This window comes from Dermatophagoides farinae, chromosome 3 (assembly GCF_024713945.1).
Source record: "Dermatophagoides farinae isolate YC_2012a chromosome 3, ASM2471394v1, whole genome shotgun sequence".
In the NCBI taxonomy this organism is placed as follows: domain Eukaryota; kingdom Metazoa; phylum Arthropoda; class Arachnida; order Sarcoptiformes; family Pyroglyphidae; genus Dermatophagoides; species Dermatophagoides farinae.
The window spans coordinates 689210-706718 of record NC_134679.1 but is presented as its reverse complement, the minus strand read 5'-3'; the positions used below and the strand labels follow the sequence as shown (position 1 = coordinate 706718).

The 17509-nt window shown below is 30.8% G+C and overlaps 6 protein-coding genes across 10 annotated transcripts in view; 3 read left to right on the top strand and 3 right to left on the bottom strand.

The window, feature by feature from the left end:
* The window catches only part of LOC124498143 (putative glutamate receptor), a 61170-nt gene that overhangs the window by 14010 nt on the left and 29651 nt on the right, over window positions 1-17509 (top strand). The gene's annotated exons all lie outside the window — the stretch shown is intronic.
* On the top strand, window positions 1939-3330 carry LOC124498304 (ras-related protein Ral-a). The gene has a single exon (XM_047062043.2). The coding sequence runs from the start codon at window positions 2517-2519 to the stop codon at window positions 3087-3089; it is 573 nt and encodes a 190-aa protein (XP_046917999.1). The 5' UTR covers window positions 1939-2516; the 3' UTR covers window positions 3090-3330.
* On the top strand, window positions 4487-16015 carry LOC124498302 (heat shock protein 83). Its single transcript, XM_075729604.1, has 3 exons — window positions 4487-4601; window positions 4665-5407; window positions 13516-16015. The coding sequence occupies exons 2-3, from the start codon at window positions 4690-4692 to the stop codon at window positions 15687-15689; spliced, it is 2892 nt and encodes a 963-aa protein (XP_075585719.1). The 5' UTR covers window positions 4487-4601; window positions 4665-4689; the 3' UTR covers window positions 15690-16015.
* On the bottom strand, window positions 6371-11087 carry LOC124498300 (prolyl endopeptidase). The gene is made up of 10 exons (XM_047062037.2): window positions 10825-11087; window positions 9209-9428; window positions 8637-9140; window positions 8437-8576; window positions 7680-8373; window positions 7357-7622; window positions 7191-7286; window positions 6934-7109; window positions 6706-6857; window positions 6371-6626 (listed from the first exon to the last, which is right to left on the bottom strand). Exons 2-10 carry the CDS (start codon window positions 9368-9370, stop codon window positions 6561-6563), a joined length of 2256 nt encoding a protein of 751 aa, XP_046917993.2. The 5' UTR covers window positions 9371-9428; window positions 10825-11087; the 3' UTR covers window positions 6371-6560.
* LOC142597290 (uncharacterized) lies at window positions 11233-17042 on the bottom strand. Its single transcript, XM_047062041.2, has 2 exons — window positions 16241-17042; window positions 11233-11562 (listed from the first exon to the last, which is right to left on the bottom strand). The coding sequence occupies exons 1-2, from the start codon at window positions 16575-16577 to the stop codon at window positions 11519-11521; spliced, it is 381 nt and encodes a 126-aa protein (XP_046917997.1). The 5' UTR covers window positions 16578-17042; the 3' UTR covers window positions 11233-11518.
* Window positions 11895-13518, bottom strand: LOC124498303 (uncharacterized). Of its 5 annotated transcripts, none has more exons than XM_075729614.1 (3): window positions 12626-12950; window positions 12168-12550; window positions 11895-12103 (listed from the first exon to the last, which is right to left on the bottom strand). In XM_075729614.1, the coding sequence occupies exons 1-3, from the start codon at window positions 12702-12704 to the stop codon at window positions 12092-12094; spliced, it is 474 nt and encodes a 157-aa protein (XP_075585729.1). In that variant the 5' UTR covers window positions 12705-12950; the 3' UTR covers window positions 11895-12091. The 5 variants fall into 5 exon arrangements, with proteins under 5 accessions (XP_075585729.1, XP_075585727.1, XP_075585728.1 ...); XM_075729612.1 differs by having other exon boundaries at window positions 12164-12550; window positions 12626-12949; XM_075729613.1 differs by having other exon boundaries at window positions 12164-12541; window positions 12626-12914.

Genomic DNA, 17509 nt, shown 5'->3' with positions numbered 1-17509 from the left:
TCTCTGTTTGTTTATTTGTTTGTTGTCATTGTTGTTTATTCGTCATTATTTTTATTATCAGCATCATCGATGATTCTTATGAATTGAAAATTCAATTGACAAATCAAATATACAAATGTATTGAAATAAAAAAAAAATTCAGAAATGCTAATTTAAACATTGTTGTTGAAAACATAAGATGGCATTATTTTTTTCTTTCTATTCGAATTATCACAAATAATGATAAATAACCCGCTCCCAATCTGACATCTAGTGGACTAGAATCGATTCATTCATTTGTACTCATTATCATTGGCAATAGATGGCGACATGTACACTGATATTTGAAAAATTTCTAAATCGATTTTTTTTTTCTCAACAAGGAAAATAAAAATTCCTGTTCTAAATCGATTATTTACATCATCATCATCATTTAATCAAAATTTTGCCCATCAATCAAAACAACAAACAATATTACTATTTATCATCAAAATAAGTGATAAATTCGTTATGGTTGTCGTTATGATCTCACAGAAAAAAAATCTCACATTTAAAGGCATGAAAAACTAAATGTGCCATTCCATATTCCATTGTTTTTTATTATATGCAAATTAAATTAAAAAAACAATGCGAATGATAAAGATTCGCACATACATTGTCGTTACATAAATTTCATTAATTCATCATAACCATCATTTCAATTGTTGTTTCCTAGATATGATGATGAAAAGAAAATGAAAAAGGAAAACTTGTTAACCAGTTTTTTTTGTTTCATTGATGCATGAATGATGATGATGATGAACATGTCGACTATGACAATATGGGTCAATAGGACAATAATGCATGCATGTATGGACGTTGTGTTTTAAATGTGTGAGAATCTCACCAGCTGAACTTTTGTTTATTTGTTTGTTTCTTCTTTGTGTCTATTCATCGTTGATGATTATATTGTTGTGGTGGTGGTGGTGGAACCTTGTTAAATCTTTCATTTTTTTTTTGAGGAAAGTAAAAAAAAAAATCTTTGAAAGTCACTATAATTTTCATTTCATTTCATTTCATTTTCATTTCATTTTTCCACATTCTCTTGCTGTTGTGAGTTTGTATAAATAATAATTTTGTCTATAGTTAAAAATTCTCAACATTATACAAGGTTATATATACTACATGATTATTAAATGAAATGAATGGATGACATGGTCCATTGGACAATTCAATCTTGATGATGATTATTATTGCTCATCATCCATATATTGTTGTGTATTTATGACGAAATAAAAGTGAACAAAATGATGATGATGATGATGATAATTTTTTTACAGAATAATGTCATTGAAAAGAAACCTTTTTTTTCTAATAATTCAATTTCCAATTGTTTTTTATTTTTCAATGAAAAAAAACGTTACATTTCCTTTGTTGAATTGAACAACAAAAAAAATCAAGGAAACAAACGAAAAAAAAAATTCAATAATTCAATATATCAAAAAAAAGACTCTTATTGTCTTATTGAAATTCACATTCGGTTTCAAACCTTATAATTTTTATTTTCTCTAAATAATTTCTGTCACTTCCTTTTTTTTCTTCTGAGTCATCATCATCATCATCGACAATCGATAAGTTGGAAATCTCAATTTTTTTTTCTACTTGTCCACTTGGACATTTCATCATACATCGACATATTTGTGGAATGATGCCTAAAACTTGTTGAAAAACAAAACACAAAAATATAGAGAGAAAGAGAGAAATGGCTGATTCAAATAAATGAAACGAGAGAATAAAAAAATTTTAATGACGTGATTATATTTCAAATGGAAAAAATCGAGAGAAACTTGTTTTTATTTTCTTAAGAAAAAGTGATGATAATTTGACTCACAATATGTGTGTGTGTGTGTCTGAATAAATCCAAACACTTTCGTCATCATGTTCATCTCTCTTTTTTTCTCCATGTTGTCCATTCGAGAAAATTTCATTTCTTAAAGCATCATATGATCAATTTTTCATTTCATTTCATTACTATCTTCTTGTACAAACACACACATGCACACACACACACACACCCCATTTCCAGCAAACAAAACAAATCATCATTTCAATGTTCCAAATTTCAATGCCTGTGTGTGTGTTTTGTTATCAGGGTAATAAGTTTGCTGTTGTTTAGCTTTTGGTGGAACTGTGGAAATGGAAAAAACTTGAATTTTTTTTTTTTACTTTACACAAACAGATAATAATCTTCCGTTGGTTCTCAATAATCAATTTTTTTTTGATTATGAGATTCTTGAATGCAATGATTATACTTGCACTTGATAAATGTTGTTTGGTATGATTTGATTTGTTTTTTGTTTGTGGTCATCAATCAATAACAAGTTTAAAGTTTTTTTGTTGTTGTTGTTGTTGTTGTTGAAATGCTATAAAACTCTTCGATTTGTTCACCAGTTTTTAAAAAAAAATAAATTAAATTCAACTGGTGGCTGTGTTTGTGTCTTAAAAATTTTTGCAATCTTTCAACTTTGAAAAAAAAATCTGATTGTGAAGATTAAAAAATGTCTGTCCAAAAAATTATTATTGTTGGCGATAAAAATGTGGATAAAATATCGTTTAAAAATAAATTAATGAATCTACAACATGATTCAAATGTATCGACAGCTAATCGATTTCTATCATGGACCATCAATCAACAACCATTGAAGGTGGAATTTAAAATTGTCGAACCGGATGAACTACAAGCCGTTCGTGATAGTTTCTATCGCAGTGCAAACGGTTTCATCTGTTTATTCGATGTGAATGATGAACAAAGTTTGACAACCGTTAAAAAGATGCGTGAACAAATTCTTGATGTACGATCTCAAACACGTATTATATTGGTTGGCATTAAAAACGGTGATCGTGATGCAAAAAAATTGCGTAAAATACCGAAAACTGATTCCAAACGACTGGCTAAAGGATGGAAAGCCGAATATTTTGAAACCACCGTTGATGGTAATCAAAATGTTGAAAATTGTCTAAATATATTGATGAAGGCTATTATTGAGAATAAACATACACGTTTGGTATCAGGACGTACAAGTATCAAGAATACATTGGATCGTTTTAAATATTATAATTGTTTCAATTGATTTCAATTTCCATTTATTCATTCTACCCATTCAAATCAATTGCAATTGCAATTGTACACACACACACACACACACACAACAAGAATATTTATTTCGTAAAGAAATTTAAAAAGTCTTTTGTAACGAGGAATATTTTGTATTTTCTAATTGGCATTCTCCATATTCAGATTTCCATTTTATTCAAAAAAAAAAAAAAAAAAATTCATTTAATAACAATGATAATGATGAATGAGAGCCTTAATCAATCTTGTCTGTATGTTTTTTTTTCTGTTTTTGTTTTTGTTTTCAATTTTTCAATTTGTGATGATGATGAATTCATTTATTTTCAATTTTAATCAATCATTTGAGATTTGAGATTTATTAGTAATAGATAGATAACCCTCTAATGTAATAATTTTAAAATTATTTCAATTTAAATCAATGAATAAATAAACAAAAAAAAATTTCAATTTTTCTAAAAAAAAAACTTGCTCAATTTTCATGCAATCATATCATGTCAATATTCTCAAATCAAGGATAAATTTTGTCTGTCGTTGCTAGATTGTTGTTGCTGTCGTCGTCGCCGTCGCCGTTCCCTTGGCCTATGATGATGATGATGATAATTAGTGATGAAAAAAAGACTATTGAGAAATGTAAACAGAATGGTTATTTTAATTTTTTGCTCTTTCGTCATCATCATCATCATCAACAACATCATCATCATGATCAATTTTCAATGATGATGATGATGACGATGATGAAGATGGCTTTTCCCATTCGGTTTTCCTTATCATTCATCATCATATAGATCATTTCATATTATGAAATAGTAATAATTAGTTGAAACGGAAAAGTCATTTTTTCCGTTATTTTGATTTTGATTTTTAATTTTTTTTTTAAATTTCTCAGATAAAAACCGTTGTAAAATTTTCATTATTTTCATCACCATCGTCATTATTATTATTGGATTACTCGTATAAAACTGAACAATAATTGAAGGTTCGATCCTGAAAACTTGATCATGTCACACAAACACACACACACACACATGTGAAACAAGTTTATTTCAGATTTATCGATTTTTTTCCAAATAAAAAAAAAACGATAAATAAAGAGAACTACCATACTCATAGCTAATATGTGGATCAAACTTTTTGTTTTTTTTTCTGTTTTATCAGAATGAAAAAAAATTTTTTTTTTCTAAATCCAAAATGGAGAATTACAATGATATTTCTCAGAAATAATTACAACAATAATTTGATTCAAATATTTAACATGGAAAGTTTTCAAGACACAACTGAAATCAGCTGCTCTTGTGCATCCCCCAAACTCGAATTTGTTGTTGTTGTTGTTGTTGTATATAGTTTTGACACACACACAAAAAATAAAGTAGCGGCAAATGAAAATATAAAAATTTCGAGCATCTGGTTTGTTTGTTTTTTTTTGTTTTTGTTTTTGAATGAGTTCATCGTTTACATTCGGAATAATTGACAACATTGAATTATTTTATGATTGTTGGAAATGATGAATTCTGTAAGTTTTCAATATGAAAATCTTTTTCCTTTTTTGTTTCATTTGATCCATTGTTATATGTAGTAATTGTTGCTGGAATCGATTAAAAATGAATTCAGTGTTTCCAAATAAACGTCTGTTGCATGTCCATCTTCCAAATCAACAGCGGACAATTATTCCTGTACAGGATGGACAAACTGTACGTGATGCATTGGCACGTGCAATGAAAAAACGGCAATTAACTGTGGCTATGTGTTCGGTATCATCATGTGATACGAATCTGCCTATTGCATGGGATTCCGATGTTGCCGATTTGAATAATTGTAGCAAAATCGAAGTACGAATAATGACACATCAGATACGTCGTTCATTTTTTAAATGGACCAATTGTGAATATTGTCAGAAAATACTATTCACCTGTTTACGTTGTCAAACATGTGGTATTAAATTCCATTCACGTTGTTCATCACACATTTCACCAATGTGTCAACCAACCAATCAATATCTATTACATTTATTACAACGTAATGGTCGTAATATTGATCGTATGCGAATGGATATTAAACGTTCAAATTCGGTTAGTTCAGATACTCGAGAACGGTCATCATCGGAACCGAACATTACAATCAATCTGATCAAAGATGTTAAATTGATTGATTCGAATGAAAAAGATATTGCCGCCACTACAACAACGGTACGTGAACCACGGGCACGTTCTGCAGATGCAAGTTCATTGAAAAAAATTCGTCGAAATTCAGCTTCAAATCGTGAATCGATAAAAGATTGGGAAATTCCAGAATCAGAAATACAAATAAAAGAATGTATCGGCTCCGGTTCATTCGGTACGGTTTTTCGTGGTCTATGGCATGGACCAGTGGCAGTGAAAAAATTGAAAGTAGCTGAACCAACACAAGCACAATTGTTTGAATTTAAAAATGAATTGGCCGTATTACGTAAAACACGTCATGTGAATATTATTCTATTCATGGGTTATGTTTCAAAACCACAGCTGATGATTGTAACACAATGGTGTGAAGGATCATCCCTTTATAAACATTTGCATGTAATTGAAACGAATTTCAAAATGAATCAAATTCTGGATATTGGTAAACAAACAGCGCAAGGAATGGATTATCTACATGCAAAGAAAATTATTCATCGTGATCTTAAATCAAATAACATTTTCTTGTCAAAAGATTTCACAGTTAAAATTGGTGATTTTGGTCTGGCCACTGTGAAATCACATTGGGGTGGCCTACAGCCAACCAATCAACCAACCGGATCTATATTATGGATGGCACCAGAAATCATACGTGGTACAGCACATTCATTCCAGAGTGATGTTTATGCATATGGAATTGTTTTGTTTGAAGTGGCTACCGGAATGTTACCATATAATCATCTGAATAATCGAGATCAAATACTTTATCTAGTTGGTCGTGGTTTTCTTAAACCAAATCTTCAACAAGTACGTGATGATGTGCCGAAAAAATTCATTGCACTCATTCAACAATGTATACAACTGGATTGTAAACAGCGGCCATTATTTCATACGATCTCCGGTCTGTTGGAAAATATCCAGGTGCCAAGAATACATAGAGCCATATCTTTGCCAAATTTAAAGCTTAAAACAAATGGTGATTTTGATTTCGATACCATCGATATTGATGATTTTCGTTCCATTGAATCACCATCATTGGTTAATTTTAATAATAATTTTCCATTTCGTATTATGGCTGAAATATGAGCTGAAAATTTTTTTTCAATTTAATTCACCAAATTCAAGGTAATTTTTTTGAAATTGGAATTTTTAATCATTTTCTAATTCTTGGATTTTTTTCACAGGCCAATCCACACAAAATACATCCCAAATGTGATTATTATCCATTTTTTTTTGTTTTGTTTTTGGTTGTTGAAAATTCCAAATGGTCACACACACAAAAAAAACTATTTGAATTTCAATAATTCATGGTGTTTATGTTAATCCAAATATTTCAATGATAATGAATTGATAATAAAACTGTAAATGTCCACCGTATCGTCAATCTGGTTATCGAATCAAATGAGAGGAAAAAAATGGAATTTTTTTTTGCTGTTTTGATTAAGAAAATTTTTTTCTATTTACGATTTTATCCGTTGGTTTTGCACCACCATGCCCGGTACCGGTATCGATACGTATTAATAATGGTTTACGGGCGAAACGATCGCCAAGTTGATATTGAAGCTGTGCAATATATTTATATGAATGTAATGGCACCACTCGGTCATCATGATCAGCTATTGAATGACAAAAAAAAAGAAATCGTGATTGGAAAATTTATATATCTTTTTATTGATCAAAATGTGTCAATACCAGTAAACAAAATTGTAGCCGGATAACTGGTCACATTATTTCCGTCAGGAATATTATGCAACGGTGAATAACCATATAAATAATGGAAATATGTTTCATCTGATTCTGGATTTCCATATTCCGATATCCATGCATGTCCAATGGTGAATCGTGGAAAACGTAACATATCCAATAGACTTGGACGAAAATGAAATGAAATGATTCAGATATGGATTGATTGATAAATTGAAAATTTTTTTTGTTTGTTTAATATTCACCCAACACGACAAATGACACAACCAATTAGATCTGGTCGTTGATTTGAAACGGCCGCCACCAACAGTCCACCATTGGATCCACCTTCAATGATTAATCTATTGATTGATTGAATTTTATTTATGATGATTTTTATTTCTGTCTTTATCAATCATTCTATTCGCTTACTTTTGTGCATTTGTATAATTGTTACGGATTAAATATTCGGCTGCTTCAATAAAATCATCGAAACTATTTTGTTTATTCAACAATTTTCCATCATTATGCCATCGTTTTCCATATTCACCACCGCCACGAATACCAGCCAATGCATAGATACCATTTAGATTTTCCAACATGATCAATTTTGATGGTGAGAAACGTGGTTTCGTCACGCTATTGAATCCACCATATCCATATAGTAATGTTGGATTTTCACCGTTCATTGTTATGTCCTGAATGAATGAAAATTTTATCAATTCCGAAAATTTTGTTGAAATTTTTTTACTCACTTTTTTATGCGCTATAAACAATGGAATCTTGGTACCGTCTTTACTTGTGTAGAAAATTTGTTTGGTCACAAATTTACTTGCATTAAAATTTTTTGGCCACGATTGTCGATATATCGTTGATTTCAGATAATCCGGTTCATCATCAGTATTATTCAATTTGATACGATAAATACTTGTTGGTGTTAAAAATGATGTAATCGAGAAAAATATCTGGCTATCATTCTGTCGTTGTCCAGTGATCCATTCGATTGATCCTAATGGAATTTCCAATTGTTTTATCAAAGTTCCATCGGTTAAATTTCGTATCTCTAGCCGACTTTTAATATCACGAATATAATGACAAATAATGTAATCATTATTCACTATTCTTACGACACGTAAAACATCATCTTGATGTTCAGGAATTAAATCTGTCCATTTTGATTCATGATAGCTATATTGATCAGTCAGATTTACTTTGACCAGACGATAATTTGATGCATTACGATTAGTGTGTACGTAATGAATTGGTCCATCATTTGATATGTATGCAAAATTTGAATCAAATGTCGATATTATCGGTTCAAGCCGAAGTTTACCGGTAATTTTTTCAGTTTGATTATCACCGAAACGATAATAATACCATGCTTCATGTTCACTATTTTGTTTAATGAATACATTCAAATATTGACCACAATCACTAACCCTGCCATAGCTTGAAATTGAATAAAAATTTTTTTTATTAATTAAATGATCCATATGATTTCATGATTCTTACAAACGATTCATTGGCTGATCAGGTGTTTCATAGACTAGAATATCATCTTGTTGTGCGGTTCCAATACGATGATAATAAAGTTTATTGAATTTATTCGCTGCCGTTTCAGTGCCATCAATTCGACTTTCATTTGGATAACGCTAATCAAAAATCAGAATCAATCAATTAAATAATCAATAATAATTATTGAATTCAATTACCGAATAGAAAAATCCTTGATTATCATTTGTCCACGATGCAGATGAAAATTTAATGTTTGTCAATATTTCATTCAAATCGGTATTATTTTCCGTTGAACGTATTCGTATTATATTCCAATCAGAACCAGATTCATCCAATCCATATGCACACCATTTACCATCTCTGGAAAAACTTGTTGATGCCATTGATATAGATCCATCAGAACTCATTTTATTGGTATCAATAAACACTTCAACATTATCCAGATCATCTGGTCCATTTGGCATTTTATACAGGATATAATGATTTTGTAATCCTTTATTTTTTAGAATAAAATAATATGGACCACGTTTGAATGGACAAACAACACGTTCATATTCCAATAATTGTCTATACTTTTTACGGATATGATCTCTATATTTACATGATTGAAGATAAGGCAATGTTATGGCATTTTGTTGTCGAACAAATTGTTTCGTTTCATTACTGATTGTATTTTCAAGCCATCGATATGGATCATAAATCTATTCAAGTGTGTGTGTGTGTGTGTAATGAATTTTTGTTTCTTAAAAAAATAAAATTTTTCACTCACTTTTATTCCAAAAAATTCATCATAAATTGTTTCATTACGATAAACATTTGGATAATGAAACAATTTGGTTTCATTTTCAATCGTTTCACTTGTTGCTATTGCATGGATGAATATCGAAAGGAACAATAATAGGACAGGAATAGGGTTAGATTCTGGGTACATTTTTTTTGTTGACTCGTCTCCCCTTAATTGACAGATTGGTTGTTGACATGAACCAAAACTAGAATGACCGATATCGGAAAATGAAAAATAAATTTTCAATTTTTTTTTTTGTGTAATCACATGAAATTTTTATTATTGAAAATGAGAAAAAAAAATGCTGTGTACTTTGATCTGTGTACATATCTAATCATCATCATCAATTTGATTTTGATTACTTTGATTTTAATTTTTTTTTGTTTCAATAAATATTTCGTTCTTTCAATGGCCTATTATTCAATATTCGATCCCAACCAAAACGTTCGAGATTAATTGTTTCAAATCGTCCATTCAATATTAATTCCATCATTGCGTGGCCGATGGCCGGTCCCATCTGTATGCCGTGACCGCTGAATCCTGTGGCCCAATAAATATTCGAATAAAATGGATCCATACCGACGATTGGATTTTGATCCAAATGATTATAATCATAAAAACCGGCCCATGCTGATTTGATTTTCAATGCTTCAAAACAAGGCATCCTTTCGGCTAATATTGGATGAACATATTCATCAAAAAATGAATAATCCACATCTAGATTATCGATTTCTGGTTCTTCCACCAATGTTGGTGGTGATCGACCACAAATGAAAATACCCTTTTGACTTTCTTGTCGACAATAAACACCGGTTTTATCCAATAAAAATGGAAATTTATAATCAGGATCATAATTACGACAATCGACTACGAAAACATAACGTTTACGTGGTTCAATGGGAAAATTAATTCTACGTTGTATGTCATCGTAACCAATATATTTGGCAATTTGTTTCGAATCATAACCAGTACAAACAACACCAATGTCAAACATGATTTCCATCTCATTACCATCTGGTTGTCGTATGCTGACTTTTTGACATTTTTTTTTTGATCCATCGTTATCATGATGGAATCCAATAACATTTGCATGTACGAATTTAGTACCTAAAAATTTTGCTTTACTTTTCATTGCCACCAATAAACGATATGGATCAAACCATCCTTCATTTGCTGTACCGAATACAGCTGCTTCAATGCCATTCGTGTTAATCATAGGAAATTTCTTTGAAAGCTGTTCATTTGTCAACCATTCTATTGATGCTCCATATTGTTTTTGTATTTGAAAATTTTCCCACAATATGCTGGCTTGATGATTATCAGCAAGTGTTAAATATCCCATTTGATGATATGCAACATCCGATGGTGGTTGATCCAGAATACTTAGATATTGTCGAATATTTTGCAAAAATCTAGCTGTAAACATTGACAGTTGAATGTTTTCAGGCAAAGAAAATTGTTGTCGTATACCACCAACCGATAATGTTGTAGATGCTCGTGTATACTTGATTGTGTTTATGAAAAATTAAAATAATGCAAATAATCTGATGATCATCATGACATACACACACTTACACACATTCAGACACATAGAGACTTACATATGGATCTCTTTCAATGACCGTAACACCCAAATTGATTGGTGCTTTATCCTTGATGAAATATGCTATGGATGAACCAATAATTCCACCACCAAAAATGGCAATATCCGTTCGATTATTTGATTTATCATTCAGTGTTGCTGTTGCTGTTGTTGCTGTTGTTGTTGTTATTGTCCGATTCAATCTGATTGAACGGAAACGTAGAATTCTGGTTGCTTGTATCGACATGATGTTATTGATGATTTTTATTCGTCATTTTTTTTTCTTTGCTCGTTTTTTGTTTGTTTGCTGATTATCATCATATGAATATCAACAATTTGATATGATTGTGATAATCAAATAGTCTGTTTTCAGAGTAAAAATTGGCAATTGCAAACGATCAAACCCAAATCGATAGACATTGATTGATTTCAGAATAAACCGGTTTATTTTATATTTTATTTAATTGAACTGTATTTTGGGAATTTTTGAAATAAAAAGATGAATTTTTCAATAATTTGTTATTATTTGTGTAAGTGTGTATGTGACAAATGTTTTATTTTTATTTTTCACATTTTAACGTTGTTCATTTTCGTGATTGTTCCAAAAATATGTTGGTGGATAACGATTATTGCCATATTCACCTTCTTGTCCTTGACCACCTTGTTGTCCTTCTCCTCTTGTTTGACCACCTTGCTGTCCTTCACTATGATTGTTATGCCTTCGATGATGGTGTCCTAAATGTAATATCCGTATAATCTATTGATTAGAAAAGAAAAGAATTTTTCGAAAAAAAACAAACAAATTACTGTTACGATTTGCATCACATGATGGAATAATCAAACAAAGTTGAATGATGAATAAACCAATGAAAAGAATGGTGAATAATTGACGCATTTTTTTTGTTGTCTAATGCAATTCATGCAACAACAAACAAATCAAAACTGAAAATTTTTGTTTTTTGGTTTTTTTTCGATTTAAAAACGCTATTTATATAACCAATAAAGCTCTATCCACATTTTGCATATGTTTTGCATTGTCAGATTATTCAATTTTTTTTTTTGCTCTGACAAAAATTGTCAATCTATCTATTGTTTATTGTCAAATTTTTAATAATAATTTTGTTATTGTAAATCAAATCAAACCAAATCAATCAATCAGTCAATTTCAAAATGTCAAAAGAAAGTGACAATTACTCAAATTCCTTTATATCTCTGGTGGATGTATCATGGTTGTTCAGTTGTTGTTGTTGTTGTTGTTGTTGTTCGATCCATTGGTGTGGTCGATGTTATTGGATTATCTGTTTGATTAGTACAAGGAACAATAATATAAACAACTTCTGGTATACAAATTGTAATACTTTCTCTATCATCATGAGGTGGACGTCTTTGATAACGATGTCCAGGTGGAATAAAATCATGACCTTTATGACCATAACGATGTCCAGGTGGAATAAAATCATGACCTTTATGACCATAACGATGTCCAGGTGGAATAAAATTCGGACCTGGACCTCTATGACCATAACGATGTCCAGGTGGAATAAAATGATCATCATGATAATCATCTTCATCTTGTCTTGGACTAGGTTGATCATCATCATCATCATTGAAATCCATACGATGATGATGAGCTGGTGGTCCACCATTTGATGGTCCACGATATTTTGATGTGGATTCGGTTACATCATCATTTGCATATTCCGCTGGTTTACGATGTCCAGAAAATGGATCACGATCTAAATAAACTTTTCAATTATGAAACAACGTCTTCTACATATATATGGGTCTAAATTCCAAGAAAAAAAAATCAATTTCATTACCATTACTCGAATGAACCAATGAACAAAATTGAATCAGCCATAAACAAACGAGAATGCAGATTATCGATTGACGTATCATAATCAGTGGGTTTTTTTTTCATCAAACTTTGTCAAATGAATGGCCAAATTTTGTTGCCGATATTTTTTTTTCTTTATCAACGATTCAATTGGCCCATATTTATATAAAGCTTTTTTTGGACCATTGGAAATTATAGCCAGATAGAAAATCTGTCTGAAACACTTGTGTTTGTAAAAAAAAATGACATAAACATGTTTATTTTCAATCAAAATTCTGACAATCTACCACTTTTTACTATATGGCTTTGATCGATTACTTTTTTGAATTCTGGAGAAAATTTTTTTTTTATAAATGTCATCATTTTTTTTATTCCAAGTCGAATCAATACTTCAATCAATTCCATGTCAAATGTAATCTAGGAATTTTCCCGGAAAAAAAGTACAGAATCTGAAAATTTATCGCTCTATAGAGAATGTACGAGAAATTTTAGAATTTTCTCGAAATTATTGCTCTATTCACAACACACACACGTTCAAAAAAAAAACTAGCCACATGTGCATGCAAGCAAAACGCAATGTGCTCATGTGTCGATTGATGAAAATCATAGTGGCACTAATCATAGTTGAAATGTAGCGATAATTTTTTCGGGAATTTTCCACAATTTTCTTGACAATAACGTCGATTCATATAAATAATGCGAATTGATTTCGATTTCGGGTAATCATTAGTGTTTTTTTCGCTTGTGCTCTATTCAAAATACTCAATTTTTTCAACCAAATTCATTTTTTACAATTACGTGTCATTGTTCGATAAAAACAACGTGTGAATTAACCAAAAATCAATCAAACAACGATGCCGGAAGAAAATCAAGAAATTGAAACATTCGCTTTTCAAGCCGAAATTGCTCAATTAATGAGCCTGATTATCAATACATTCTATTCGAATAAAGAAATTTTTCTACGTGAATTGATATCAAATTCATCGGATGCATTGGACAAAATACGTTATGAATCGTTGATTGATCCATCGAAAATTGCCAATTGTAAAGATTTTTACATTAAAATTATTCCGAATAAAGATGAACGAACATTGACCATTATTGATACCGGCATCGGTATGACTAAAGCGGATTTGATAAACAATCTTGGTACGATTGCTAAATCTGGTACTAAAGCTTTTATGGAAGCATTGCAAGCTGGTGCCGATATATCCATGATTGGTCAATTCGGTGTTGGTTTTTATTCTGCATATTTGGTGGCGGATAAAGTTACCGTACATTCGAAACATAATGACGATGAACAATGGGTTTGGGAATCATCGGCTGGTGGATCATTTACTATTCGTCCAGATCATGATAATGGTGAACAATTGGCTCGTGGTACGAAAATTGTTTTATATATGAAAGAAGATCAAATTGAATATTGTGAAGAACGTTGTATCAAAGATGTTGTCAAGAAACATTCACAATTCATTGGCTATCCAATCAAATTGGTTGTAAATAAAGAACGTGAAAAAGAAATATCCGATGATGAAGATGAAGAAATGAAAGTTGATGAAACGGAAGAAAAAACCACTGAAGAAAACAAAGATGATGATGGTGATGAACCAAAAATTGAAGATGTAACCGATGATGATAAAAATGATGAAAAGAAGAAAAAGAAAACGAAAAAAATTAAAGAAAAATATACGGATGAAGAAGAATTGAATAAAACCAAACCAATTTGGATGCGAAATCCAGAAGAAATCACACAAGAAGAATATGCTGAATTCTATAAAAGTTTAACCAATGATTGGGATGATCATCTGGCTGTCAAACATTTTTCCGTTGAAGGACAATTAGAATTTCGTGCCCTGTTGTTTGTGCCGAAACGTGCACCATTTGATTTATTCGAAAATCGTAAACAAAAAAATAACATCAAGCTCTATGTACGACGTGTGTTTATTATGGAAAATTGCGAAGAATTAATACCGGAATATTTGAATTTTATGAAAGGCGTTGTCGATAGCGAAGATTTGCCGTTGAATATTTCTCGTGAAATGTTGCAACAGAATAAAATATTGAAAGTGATCCGTAAGAATTTGGTGAAAAAATGTGTTGAATTATTCGAAGAATTGGCCGAAGATAAAGAAACGTATAAGAAATTTTATGAACAATTTTCGAAAAATCTTAAACTTGGCATTCATGAAGATCATAATAATCGTAAAAAATTGGCCGATTTACTGCGATTCTATACATCGGCAACTGGTGATGATGTTTGTTCATTGAAAGATTATGTATCACGAATGAAAGAAAATCAAAAACACATTTATTTTATCACTGGTGAATCACGTGAAATTGTGTCGAATTCTGCATTCGTTGAACGTGTACGTAAACGTGGTTACGAAGTAATCTATATGGTTGAACCGATTGATGAATATTGTGTACAACAGCTAAAAGAATATGATGGTAAACAATTGGTATCGGTAACCAAAGAAGGTCTTGAATTGCCTGAAGATGATGAAGAAAAGAAACGTTTCGAAGAGGCAAAGGAAAAATTCGAAAATCTTTGTAAAATTATGAAAGATATTTTGGACAAAAAAGTGGAAAAAGTTCTCGTATCGAATCGTTTGGTTAGTTCACCATGCTGTATTGTTACCAGTCAATATGGTTGGAGTGCTAATATGGAACGTATCATGAAAGCACAGGCTTTACGTGATTCATCTACAATGGGTTATATGGCTGCTAAAAAGAATCTGGAAATTAATCCTGATCATCCGGTTATTGAAACATTGCGACAGAAAGCTGAATCAGACAAGAATGATAAATCCGTTAAAGATTTGGTCATCTTGTTGTATGAAACATCGCTTTTATGTTCAGGATTCAGTTTGGAAGATCCACAAACACATGCATCACGAATCTATCGTATGATTAAACTTGGTCTTGGTATCGATGAAGATGAAATGGCTATCGATTCAAATGAAATTGATGGAACAATTGCCAACACAATTGTACCGGATGCTGATGCCGATGCTAATGATAAATCACGAATGGAAGAAGTTGATTAGATTCCAACGATTTTTACACACACACACACACACACACTTCTTCAACACATTAGTTTTTTTTCTTTCAAAATGTGATTTAATTTTTTGATTTTTTTTCTTATTTTCTCATACAGTCACAGATAAACTTTCAACACAAATCATACTCTCATACAAAAAAAAATTCTGCAAACACGAAACACCCACCATTTAGCACACATTATCTCGGCCTACTTATTATCATTTTCTTAATTGATTGATTGATTGATTGTAGTTTACTTGCTCGTTTTACCAAATGATTCATATATAATTTATAAATAAATAAACTTAGCCTTTTTTTACTATTAAAATTTAATTTGAATGACTAAAAAAAGAAAAAATTACGAATGAGATACATCAGTAGTCAAATGACTTTTGATCAAAATGTTTGACCATCATCACTTTTTTTTTGTTATGGCGTCAAAGAAATGAGATTCAAAGAAAGAAAAAATGAAAATTATGGTCAATTTCATCATGGAATTTGTGGAAGGTTTCATTCGAATGTGGATGGATTTATTTATAGAAAAGAATCTTACGAGAACGTTGAAATCCTTCATTAGCACGACCCAATTCATCAAGTGTGTTGACAACCAAACGATCATCATTATTCAATACAGATTTACGATGTTCATCCAGACGTTTGATCCATTGTCGTAAATCATCACAACAATCACGTGAATCATTGAACAATTTTGCATCGATTCCAGGCCATTGTCGTTGTATTTTTTCAATTTGTTCCAATAATTTTTTCGCTTTCTTTTTTTCATCATCGATCCAATCAATACATGAATCCAATTCATTAACAATTGATTTACGTGTTTTAGCGATTAATTGTTGCATTTCTTTTTCGGCACGTTCTTTTGCTGTCGACATGATGATTTTGTTGAATTTGACGAAATTGAAATTGAGTTGAAATCAAAAATTGAAGTTGAAATTGAATCGTAGTCGTTCTCGAAATGAATTTGACTAAAAAGTATCAGAAAAAATGATGATGGTGATGATGTATCATCGTTTTTTTTTCTCTACTACAAAAAAACCATTTAAATACCAATTGTCCATCCTTATTTTTTACTGCAGTTTGGACCATTACTTTGTTCATGCAAGTGCACGTTTGTGTGTGTGTGTGTGTGTGTGTGTTTGTGATAATCATCATTTTCATCAAAGTGGCCAACAAACAATGAATTAATAGCTAGGTGTGATGATAGGACGAGCAACAAACAACAACAACAACAACAACAAAATTTGGCCATAAAAAAAATGTCATGCCATTATCATCATCATTTTGATGATGATGGCTGTATGGAAAAAATTTTTTTTTCCACCCACAATGCAATGGTCAAGAGCCATTATCATAATGTCTGCTTGTTTGTTTGTTTATTTTTCTTTTATCACAAACAAACAATCATCAATGCCAATAATACACAGTAATAACATATAGAAATGATGATTCATGTTTGATTTTAATCATTGTAAAGAGAAGAAAAGAAAATTTTATTTTTTGTTTTTTATTTTCAAAAAAAAATTTTTAGATAAAATTCGGTTCATTTTTTTTTCTTTATTTAATTTGATTAAAACAAGATAATTTCAAGTGCAAATTTGCCAGTTGTCATTTTTTTTCGCTTACACATTGAAAAAATATTTACGTATACGGCCAAAATTGTCATTTTGTTCGCTCCATTCATCCAATGATTTTAGCATTTGATCGCGATCAATTTGTTTCAATTGTTTACGATGTTCGATCAATAATTTTGTAAATTTTTTCAATTCTTCACAACAATCACGTGATTCATTGAACAATTTCACGT

Excerpts from the sequence above, each read along its gene's own strand:
- LOC124498304 (XM_047062043.2), top strand. The coding sequence starts at position 2,517 with ATGTCTGTCCAAAAAATTATTATTGTTGGCGATAAAAATGTGGATAAA.
- LOC124498303 (XM_047062040.2), bottom strand. The coding sequence starts at position 12,704 with ATGATACGTCAATCGATAATCTGCATTCTCGTTTGTTTATGGCTGATT. Across the intron at positions 12,551-12,625 it reads ATTGGTTCATTCGAGTAATG|TTTATTTAGATCGTGATCCA; the intron begins GTAATGAAATTG and ends ATAATTGAAAAG.
- LOC142597290 (XM_047062041.2), bottom strand. The coding sequence starts at position 16,577 with ATGTCGACAGCAAAAGAACGTGCCGAAAAAGAAATGCAACAATTAATC. Across the intron at positions 11,563-16,240 it reads TGAAGGATTTCAACGTTCTC|ATTATACGGATATTACATTT; the intron begins GTAAGATTCTTT and ends TCTAATCAATAG.
- LOC124498300 (XM_047062037.2), bottom strand. The coding sequence starts at position 9,370 with ATGTACCCAGAATCTAACCCTATTCCTGTCCTATTATTGTTCCTTTCG. Across the intron at positions 7,623-7,679 it reads TGTTTATAGCGCATAAAAAA|GACATAACAATGAACGGTGA; the intron begins GTGAGTAAAAAA and ends TCATTCATTCAG. Across the intron at positions 6,858-6,933 it reads GGCTACAATTTTGTTTACTG|CTGATCATGATGACCGAGTG; the intron begins GTATTGACACAT and ends GTCATTCAATAG.
- LOC124498302 (XM_075729604.1), top strand. The coding sequence starts at position 4,690 with ATGAATTCAGTGTTTCCAAATAAACGTCTGTTGCATGTCCATCTTCCA. Across the intron at positions 5,408-13,515 it reads ACAAATAAAAGAATGTATCG|AAATTGAAACATTCGCTTTT; the intron begins GCTCCGGTTCAT and ends AAGAAAATCAAG.